The 11,351-nt window shown below is 40.2% G+C and overlaps 1 protein-coding gene across 2 annotated transcripts in view; it reads left to right on the forward strand.

The window, feature by feature from the left end:
* Nucleotides 1-9,554, forward strand: part of LOC147108772 (phosphatidate phosphatase LPIN2-like) — a 96,886-nt gene extending 87,332 nt beyond the window's left edge. Inside the window, exons 17-20 of one of the 2 annotated variants that reach the window (XM_086005592.1) lie at nt 1,184-1,336; nt 2,743-2,857; nt 3,387-3,490; nt 6,271-9,554. In XM_086005592.1, the coding sequence (XP_085861718.1) occupies nt 1,184-1,336; nt 2,743-2,857; nt 3,387-3,490; nt 6,271-6,436 (538 nt within the window). In that variant the 3' untranslated portion in view covers nt 6,437-9,554. The other variant, XM_086005593.1, reaches the window with a different exon arrangement.
* The last annotated feature ends 1,797 nt before the right edge of the window (nt 9,555-11,351 follow it).

Consider the following 11,351-nt stretch of genomic DNA (forward strand, 5'->3'; position numbering starts at 1 on the left):
GGCAATTAAGTGAGCTGTAGTGAGTTATTTCCTGTCACAGTTCACCACTGGGCCATTCTGCAGACTGGAACCTCACACCTTGTGAATTTTAGTTATTTCTAGGGGGAAAAACATTGAAAAGTTAGTGGAACTGATAAAAGCTCAAATCATTGAAGCACTGAATGCTGCTATGTTGTGTCCATCAGATACTCAGTATCAGTTCAGTTTTCCCCCTTCTCCCCATCTAGGGGCAAAATCTTTCAAGAGTGTGGTTCTGCGTGTTTGTCAAAGTAATGAAAGCCCATGCTCTGTTTTGTAGGCATTGTGACAAATGTTTCTGTTTAGAAAAGTAATGCGGTTTGTTAACGTTGGGAAATGAGACACTTTTCAATGCAATTGAAACTCAATTCCAGGTCAGTCAACACTGCCCAGCAATTAACCCCTACCAATGGCCAATTTTGTATCTTTTCTGTTGTGGAGTAGCGGAGTTTCAACTGAGGTGAAATTTCCCGAATTCATTCCACATAGCATTTTGTAGACAGAATGAAAGTCATCCATCTCTCTCTATCGCCTGTAGGTGGAGTTGACTTTCATTCCCTCACTCGAGGTGGAGTTGATCTTCATTCTGAGGTGGAAAGGCAGTGTGCTGACACTCCACAGCGTTCAGTCTTATTTAATGTATCCATCCTTGAAATGAATGAAATATGTAGCATTGAATAGTACAGGACAGAAACAGGCAATTAGGCCAATCAAGTCTGCGCAGATGTTTTTCTCCTAGTCAAATCCCGCTCCTCTGTTAAAACTTTCACAAAATGATCAGAGTCCACAATAAAAGTTCCTGAAGTTCGAAGCCACAAATATTTATTAGCAGTGAGAATTTCTTATCTTTCTTTGTCATTCCCTTTGTCTTTGCAGGGTTCCATATATAATGTTTTTAGTGAGTTGGTTGACAGAGCGGTGTCATGCACAGCTCTCATTGTCAAAAATGTGGAGAGTTTTAAAAAAAACTGATTTTCTATTTGGGAGATGAATTAATCCAAATGTTTCTACCCTGAGGCTTAATATGCTAGTAAATTTACTGAAATCATGCCATATTTTATTAAGTACCTAGTCCACATAAAATAAATTGTAGTTATGGCAATTATGCAAGACAACGGTGAAGAATACCATTGTCATTGATCGTATTGTTTGACTTTTTATACAGGAATGGCTACAAATTTCTTTACTGCTCTGCCCGTGCAATAGGAATGGCAGATATAACCAGAGGATACTTGCACTGGGTTAATGACAGAGGTACTGTACTTCCCAGAGGACCCCTCCTGCTGGCTCCCAGTAGTTTGTTTTCAGCATTACACAGGTAATGATTCTTTTCAGTATTAATATATTTCATGAATAGCAAAGTTGCCATCATTTATCTATGCCTGCAAATCTAATTGGGTTTTAAGCATCACTTAAGCTTCATGGTGCAGACACATTTAAAGAGGAAAATTCCTACATGTGTTTACACTTCAAATAAAAACTGTTCTGACTTTTATATTGTCACAGCAGACTTTATGAAAAATCTGCCTATTTGACGAATTCACGATTACTTGTAGCAGGGGAAATCTTGACACTTGCCAACTGAAGTCGGCCACAGACTATGGCAGCAAACACCCCTATTGATTCAACCAGGGCTTATCTCTTCCAGTTTTCCGAAGATCTCGATCATTAAATAACCACAGTGGCTGACAGAGTTGTTTGATGATAACTTGGGATCTCCACATGGGTGTAGCATTGTGCTGCTAACCTTTGCTTGTAGGTAGTAAAATGAGTTTTTCCTTTTTTTGCCCTTTCAGAAATGCAATTTTCAATCTTTTCTTAAAAATAAAATCGAATGGAAAAACTGTACTGAACTTGCAATACTTGCATCCTCTTGATTTTTGCACATCAATCATTTTACATTTTATTGACGACGCTGCTGGGAATGCCAGTGACTTGCTTTTTCCAGTGTCTTTTAATTCCAAACAATAAGTTATTCTATAACTCCACTTCATCTCACATGTAGATAGTGGGGGTTAAATTGGGCTGCGTAGCGCCAGTTTTTCAGGCGCTATGTGGTCTCCTAAGGCCCCAAATCGCGGGCAAGTAGTGCGCGCACACATCCAACTGGAAGTGCGTCGTCCGCCATATTGGATGAGGACAAACAAGAGGCGTCCTTTACCCATGCCTGAAGCAGGCATTGGGCCGTTTGCATGTGCAAATAAGGGCCCTAGCACCTACTCCAGGTCCTCACTCCAACATTGGCTCCATGCTGGCTGCCTCAGGGAAAACCAGCCCTAAACATCGCCTACATAAAAAAAGGTAAGTACTGACCACAATCACCATCCGATCATTGCCGCTCCCAGTCCCAAGATCGCTGACCTCCAGGCCCCTCGATCTCTCATCGCTCTCCCTGCAACCCCCCCCCCCCCCCCCCGATTCCCGATCTTACTCCCCCTCCCCCACCCCCCGATCCCAACCCACAGCAAACTGCTCATTTGGTTTGTATAAAACTTATTACAGCACGTTACCTCATTTGGTTTGTATAAACCTTATTGCAGCACGTTACAAAAAGTGTTGCCCGGTTAATGCCTTCTTGAATAATGTTTTTAAAAATGCAGTAATGGATCATTTTAATTGGCACAGTCTGTATTTTACACACATTTATTTGGAAAATAGAAAAAATCTTGCAATAATACAGTTCGATTAAAATGCCAAAAACTTCTTGTTTCTTCTGTTTTTCAGGGAAGTAATTGAGAAGAAACCAGAAGTGTTCAAAATTCATTGCTTGAATGACATCCGGAATCTATTTAATCCACATAGGTGTCCATTTTATGCTGCTTTTGGAAACCGGACTAATGTAAGTGAAGTGTCTTTTGAAGTAAGAGCTGGATGCATAAGCAAACAATCTTGCAATTAAATACCGTTTTAATCCTATTTCTGCCATTTTCTATGCCATCTGCCCCGTACATATACCGCTCATCACAGTAAAAACCTCTGGAGACAGGCTGGGCGGGTTATCCTCGCTGTGGATTTCTCAGGACATTGGTGTCCTATGACCAGTTGACAGGAAATGGACAGTGTTGGTTATTCCATCAAGGTGGAATATTCATACCGTGCTTGCTAAGAGTTGATAAAACATCACAATTGAAGCCAGCAAATTTCATGCGTCAGGCAAGTCTGAGGCTTGGATTTGTATCATTTTAACAGTACAGTTGGCACTGTTTTTGCTAACCTGCCTGGCCAGTGTGATTCAAAAGCTGACTTCTGAAAGCTTTTCTTTGTGCTGAAGGATCATGAATAAAGCTAAAATTCTTGGAATTTCTTTAAATCTGATGTCATTTCTTGAAACGTTTGTGGTGACTTTTTTTGTTGATATTCAATTGCAGGATGCTTATGCATATAAAGTCGTCAGGGTCAAAGAAAGCAGGATTTTCATAGTGAACCCCAAAGGAGAATTAATTCAGGAACAAACCAAGAGCAACAAGTCATCGTAAGTAGCCAACAATGTTAACCGAAATCAAATCAGCTCATTAATAGAAAGCGACGATAGTTTTTAAATTGCTTTTTGATGGTCATTTCAAATATCCCAAAGTAAATAGCAACTATAGTGGAATGCACAACCTTGGGATTGTACCTAAATAAATTGGGCCCACTTCTCGAGTGGCCCTGGAGAGGGAGCATGCAGTGCCTGCCCGTGCTCTTCGGGCCTTTCGCGAACGATGGGCACTGCAGTTTCTTTATCAGTTATGCCCCTTAAAAAAGGAGCGCGTATAAATTTGTTTGTTTTGTTTCTGACACTGGTGCAACCCAATTAAGAGCGTTGAAGGGGCAATGAGCTCTGCTGGTGCAAAATGCATTTCTTTGGGATTCTGGGGTATTACTCCCCGCCCCCCTCCCCCAGCCTCCAGAGAAATTTTGATTTTTGAATGTTTTCCAGCATTTTGAAGTAGGAACATTGGAACAGGAGTAGGCCATTCAGCCCCTCCAGCCCGTTCCACCACTCAATTAGAGCATGGCTGATCGGTACCTCAACTCCATTTACCCAACTTTGTTCATATCCCTTGATACCCTTACCCAATAGAAACCTATTGATCTCAGTCTTGAAAATTTCAATTAACCCAGCATCCACAGCCTTTTGGGGAGCGAGTTTCGGAGTTCCACTAACCTTTATGTGAAAAAGTGTTTCCTGACTTCAGTTCTGAATAGCCGAATTCTTAATTTTAAGATTATGCCCTCTTGTTCTGGATTCCCCCACTCGAGGAAATAGTTTGTCTGTATCTATCCTATCGAATCCTTTTATTATTTGAAACACCTTGATTTAGATCACCCCTCAACCTTCTAAACTCGTGTACTGTGATACAGTATTTGAAGCCAAAGCATTGCTTCAAAGGAATTGGCTGTGGCTACTTAACGTCATGGGTTTCTTCCTTTCTCTCAGTAACTACAGGAAACTTTTGTTTAACCGGAGGTTAAAAGTCCGGAAAGCTCTATCTACCGGCAAAATTCAGGAGCCGTTTTCTATAAGTTTTTTTACTTCTCGTTGCTTTTTTTTTTCCCCAGTCAGGCTCTGCAAGGTCTGTAGCTAAGCAACAGCTTCAGCTAGAGACGCTTGCAGCTGCAGCCGATTGTTTTGAAGCTGTTGCTAAGCAACAGGGTTTGTTGAATCACACGGAGCTGAAAAGCTCTATGTTTTAACATTGCCGCTGGTTTATACGGCAGTTTTGATCGAACGGCACCAGCTCGGTCCCGTCAGTGCCGAATACCAGAAAGTTTCCTGTACTGTGAAGATGGTGAGCTTTCTGTGTGCAGCAAATAATTTGGTAGGTAGACTGTGGGGGGAAAAAGAGCATTATGGTAGAAATCTAATTGGAGGTAAGACAGCTACAGTAGAAGTGTGCTGGTAGCTGTTGTACCGAGATGGTAGTTTGTTTGTAATAGTGCTCCACATGATTTTCATATTCACAATTTGAATGTTGCTGGTGCAGTGAGTTAATCTTGTGTTTCCAACGCATTGATTCCACTACAGGCATGTAAACTGCTTGAAAATTATCATACTTTCTCTGCATTTCATGCATTATCTTGTGATTAAGGGTGGTGTTTGTAAAATATTTATTATTTTATGTTGAGGTTAAAGGCCTCTGCTCTAAGCATAGTAATTACATTTTGTGCATATAATCCTGGGGATTTATGTATTGCTATTGTCTACAATCAAAATGCACATTTAACATCTGTCTCCATATAGGAGCTGTGATTAAGTTACTACATTCAAGGAATACCTCCGGACACTCTTGCAATGACTTTATCTTCAAGTTGTTTGTTTGACAAGTATAACTGTGTTGGTTTTAATGTTTTTTTTAAAAAAAGTGACCAACTGCTCCTATCATTTCAAAACCTGCCTCCCAGCACACCCTACTACATGTTTCACACTGTACATTGCTTTTAATCTTGCATCGGTTTTGAGGGGGCATGGAGAGAAGACAATCTGGGAGCCGCGGGTAAATAATTGAAAACAATTTAAACAATCGTTAAATCGCAGCACACTTCTGAAACATCGTGCATGTGCAGAAGAGGTGAATCGCAGTGGAAATGGAGCGACTTCAGCCAGCATCGGATCTCCCAACCCCCTACTAGAAATATGCTGTCATCAGTTCTGTCCAGATTTGTTCTTTTTAATCTAAATAAGATATTTGTAGGTCCTGAATTAAAATTCTCAACCTGCCATGGGATTTGAACTCCGAATATTAGTCCAGCCCTCTGGATTATTAATCCAGTAACATAACCACTGCAGTATCGTACCAGACTTGTTAGCAGGATGCTCAAATGGACCTTGACTAATTGACGGTAAGTGACCTCTCGGCCAACCCATTGTTGCAGTGTTGAGTTTAGGAATGATCCGCTTAGCAGCACTGACGGTACAGTTTGACGGTGAAGTGCCCCTATAAGCCACAGACTGTAGGGCTGTTTGTTATCTAACATTGTGACAATTGCAATGGCATGTTCCTAATTCTGGGCTGATCTGGCCTACCATAGTGTTTGACTGCATGATTGCACTTGTCATGTAGAAATGGAAAGGAAATTGGAATAAGTGGTTCACATGCCCAGTGCCAATATGGCATAGATTGATTTCACTTGTTGGTTTGTTGCTTACTAGGACTTTCATGGGATGTTTTCTGTGTCTCGGGTGATATTGGCATGTTTTATATGTCAGTGATGTATGGTGTGAAAGAATGTTTTGCAGTTCTTTATCAAAATGTTCTTTTTCCCTCTTAGGTATCCACGGTTGGGTGAGTTAGTGGAACATGTATTTCCACTAATAGCACAAGAAAGAAGTTCAGCTTTTCTATACCCTGAATACAGCCATTTCGCATATTGGCGGGAACCACTTCGTGAACTTGATCTGGATGAGCTCAATGAACTTAAAATCACTAAAGAATAATGATAAGACATTGCAAGAACTGTGAGCAACATGTCGGCCTATCAGTGCCTTCAGTTGTATTAGCACATTGTGATCTGTAACTTCTGATTTGAAGTCCAATGACGTGGAGAATCTATAACCTGGTTAACAGTTAAAATGCTAGTTGTAAGTATTAATCCGAGTGAACTCAAGTGGTGTTTCAGCAGGTACCACTTGTGACCAGTCTCGCATTACTGTTTCCCCATCTAGCTGTAATTGGGAAGTTCAGATTGCAGGTAAAGCACTTTACACGCTGACTGTTTTAGGAAGACGAAGATGCAAATGAAGGTACATCACAGACTACAAATACCGCTTGTTGGTGTCTGTGATCAGGCACTGCTAAGGTATGGTTGATTGGAGATTCTGAATTGACTTTGGAAAGCCATTGTGCATATGGCACAGCACTTTCATCTCTGGGAGAATTCCCACATTTTCTTGTAGTCCCAATGAGGATACAGATGATAGTAATCTCTTATTTCCTAATTCATAGAATTTCCAGTCCCATCAAAACTGTAGAAATTGATGCAAATCTCATACATAACAATTGTTTCTGGGCAACTGATACTTCATTGCTCCATGCGTCATTATAGTGGGCCACTCTAGTGCAATGGAGACTTTCTGTGATGCATGGAAGTCTGAATAAGCTGCACCCACAAGTAGCATCAAAGAAGCTGCCTTATATGGATGCGAGTGAGAAGGACTCGGCAAAACGAAGCAAGGCATAGACAAAAAATACTAGAAAGGGGTAGTCTACCACAGAAATCAAGCACTGGAATACTGGGGAGGGACATTGACTTATTTTTTTGTTGAACTGAATAGAAGCCAGGAAAAGGAGAGAGGGAGGTGCAGTAACTGGAGGAATTGTCAGAGAGGGAAGGGGAACTGGAGTGGAGGTAATTAGAAGCCTGGCCGTGGGCAGGGAGAGGAAGCTGGAGTGAGGTAGTTGGACACCTAAACCCCAGAAGTGTAGCTGGAAGCCAGGCCAGAACGGGAGTTTGAGTGAGAGAGTCATAATGCCTAGCCACAGATAGGAATCTAGAGGTATTTCCCTGTGGCAGATGTGTAGCGCAAAGCAAAGAAGGAACTGAATAGAAAACAAATCAACAGGAGAGGGAAAGCAAAAAAGCACGACATAAAAGAAGCTCATGTCTCACTCACCTTAAATCGTTTTGTAGGGCCTACCGAGGATTTGGCGCCTCTTGGTGTGCCTCTTAAAAAGGAGTGCAGAATAATTGTAGGAAATTTAAAACTACACAGTGTGATGGCACATTTAAAAAAAACTTTTTCTTCATTCTTTTTTGGAACTGTATCAAGTAGAGCGATGTTCTGAAAACCACATGGAGAGGAGGAACATGTTAAATGTACTATTCCAATTTATCTATGCAGTCTGTGAGAACCTTTGCCAGTGTGCACTCCAGTTTTAGAAAATTCTGTATTAACAAAGATCTCTGTTCATTTTGACTTTTTTTCTAAATTCGCTATTTATAGCAGATCCAAATTCAGCCAGCTATTGGTTTGTTCTAGTTTGCTGTTACAAATAAAATACAGCACTTCCTTAACTGGAGTTGCATCAGCAGAGAACAACTTCCATGACAAGTTTGACCCCAGTGCATTTTTACCCTTGAAGATTTACTCTGGTGTGGAATTAATGGTGAAATTAAGTGCCAATAGATCCTGTAGTGCAAATGAGTAAAGTAAGCCATAAAGACCTTTTGTGTAAGAAATGTATAGCAATTTATGTCAAAATGTTTAATGAACATGCTGACCCATAGTTTGTGAGATATAAATGTGATTACAGTGGGATCGCAGTCCAAAGACTCTTTGATAGAAATGCCACTGAGATGTGTAAGGCAGGTTGGTAGTTTAAGCTAAAGAGCACACAACTGCCAAACATAAAGCTTGTGAATTTAAATCCTTGAACTGACTAACCTCAGTTGAGTTGACAGCTTGAATGAGCTATGAGATGGAGTGTTGTGTGAAAAGGAAGAATTTAATTTTGAGAACAAAAATACAAATCCTGTTTCTCCGGCTCAAATCATGACTCCTTTTTGGCTTAGTTTGTGATTGTGCAGACATTGAGACCATATTCAGTCCTTGTTGGAGCTTGGTGCATGATGCTGAGATGTCTGTAAGAGGGAAGTAGTAAATCTTACAACTGCAAAGTTGCATTGCATTACGGTACAGTTATTACAGAGTATGAGGTTTTAAAGACTGGTATTTTGTCCCTGTCATTCCACTCTATATAAATGCAAAACTTTGTTGGGTTGCATTTTGATCTGAATGTAGGAATTGTATTGTTACCATTCAGCAAGCACTGATTGGACATCAATAGAACAGACCATTTGAAATGTATGTTCTTTCTGTGAAAGTTCAAACATTTGCAAAGAATGACTTTTCTCATTTTTCTACTTTAACTGTGCTGCATGTGCTCCCTGTGTGAAATGAGCAGATTTTTTAAGGGTTTGCTTTTTTTTTAGTAAGGCACAAATTGCACAGCAGATGTTCACTTGATAGAACACTTCTGCTCTGGATCAGGGTCAAAGCACAGTGTAGCATAGAAAGCAAATGCACACAAGTCATAGTTCTCCTAATTGGCCTGGAAAATATTTGGCTTCTTGAAGAGTAATACAAGATATTTATTAAACCATCAGTTCTGTGGGAGTTTTTTTTTGCAGTTATGAATGTTGGTTAAAATGGACACAATCTTAAGTGGTAAGTATCCTACATGCTCAATTTTCATATTTGCGATCCAAAGGGAGTTTGTTGTTCCAGGGCGTGTTAAAATAAGTCTCAAGTGCAAAGCCAGAAAATCACTACATAATCAACCTGTAATATGGTGTGGAAAAAGTAGCAGAATTTCCAAATGTACTTGGTTTACCACATTGAAGTTGCTATAATTTATATAATTGTTAAAGTGAATGTGTTTCAAAGACTGCTGTTGAATATTTCTTAAACATAACTAGAGTAATTAAAGAAATGAACTTAATGAGTGATGGGCTGTCTGATATGTTATTTTTACAGTGAAATGTCAATGTTTGCTCCTCGGTTTAATACTGTTGATTAACGTAGCCAAGGAATAAAAAATGTAGTAATATTTATATTTGATGTTTTGCTCATTGAGGATTTTACCACTGGAGAAAAGAGCATTTTCTGCTTTTGACAGTGACCACATCAAGGACTCTCAGTTTAGGTATACACTGGGCCAGATTCAGAGCAAAGATCTGTCCACTGTGTCCCAAAAATATCCCTTAACCCCAACCTCAGAAGTCCCTACTGCATCAAGCTCCACTAAAGTTTAACAAACTGAGTTTAAAAGGGAATTCAGGATATTTAAAGATTTAAAAAAAAAAAAGTATAACTTTTATAGGACCTGTCCTTAATTTCAAACCTCTCTGGGCACAGTTGGTTTGTCCTGAACTGTTCAGAGCCATTCCACTCCATGCATAATTATAACCGTATATTTTTGTTTTACAATTGATGGCATCAGTTCTGCTTTTGGATGAAAACACCAGCCTGCTTATGGAGCTTTTAGTGGAACTTTTTAGCTCCGTGGTCTCCCAGTCATTCCCTAATTTCCTAAATCATAGAAATTGACCAAGAGTAGGAAGCTAGCTTTGTGGTGATCCCAATAGACTCGGGTGTAATTTACAGATTATCTCGCTGTTGAGGTGGTGCTTCTTTCGCAGGATGGAAACTTTCTGCTTTAAGTATCTTTGACTCTGGGTAGATGAAACCAGTCAGAGACTATCTGGCGTATAAAACAACTAGGACTTTGGACTGTGTGGTTGACACTTCAGTTTTTCAAATGCTGTGATGTTAAGTCCATGGACAGGAAACCCGCTGGCAACAAGGCACATCAAACAGGCCAGAACTTAACCTGTTCTGTTTGGACACACTCCAGGTATGTTAATACCAGATTACTATCTTGGCACAGCATGCAATAGAAAAAGAGAGTGTGTCCATGAATGCCCTAGGCAGGAACAATGTACACTTTCACAGTGGACCTTTCAGCACCAGTCAGCAGATGGGCTTGTACATTTGATAGCCATCTTTTAATGCAAGAAGCTGGATGTATTTTGTTGCCACCTTTCAGAACAGGAAGTTGGAATCAGTTTTGTTGCTAGACTCAGGACTGGCCTGCTGCATCATTCAAAGGAGCCTTTATTTCCTAACCAGGTAATGTTACTCAGTTCATTCCTGACCTCTCACTGGTTCAGCCACAGTTGTGCTGCATGTTTTGTGTTGCTGCAGCACCTAAATCACTTTGCAGCAATGCAAAATGTGCAACTGTCCTTTCAGCATTGGAGTTGCCATCTTTTGCCTTTGCCAAATCCAAAACCACAAGGGTTGCACATGAGAAATAGTGTCAAAGGTCAGTGTACATCTTACATATTTTCACATTCTGCTTCCAAACAACTATAAGTTCAAGGTTTCTTATCCCTGCTTTTTCCATAGCCTAGAATGCAATTTACATTTTTCTCCCCAAACACCAGCTCCAAAAAAATCCTTATGTTAATGTTGCCCAGTATTGCAATACAAAAATTTACAATAAAAATCCCCAAGAATATTCCATCCCCTGAAAAGTACTCAACTTCCTTATTTTTTATTACCAAAACAGGCACGTTGATGCAATTGCAGAGCACTTTTTACAGACAATTGTCATTGGGCAATGATCAAAATCTGAAGTTGCTGAGGCCAATATATACTACCTGTATTACCACCCCAGAAGCAATTGTATAACTTGGGAGAAAGCGTGGACTGAGCCTGTGACCCTCCTCGTTTCTTGGGTTCTGTATGGCACGATAAGATGCTTTTACTCACTAAACTAGCAGGGTGCTCAGGCATGCAGGACATTTAAATACTTAAAAATGTGATTCCATTGGAATGTGTACTGGCA

The sequence above is a fragment of the Somniosus microcephalus genome, chromosome 13, assembly GCF_052327205.1.
Source record: "Somniosus microcephalus isolate GS21.2 chromosome 13, FLI_Smic_1.0, whole genome shotgun sequence".
NCBI classification, from domain to species: Eukaryota; Metazoa; Chordata; class Chondrichthyes; order Squaliformes; family Somniosidae; genus Somniosus; species Somniosus microcephalus.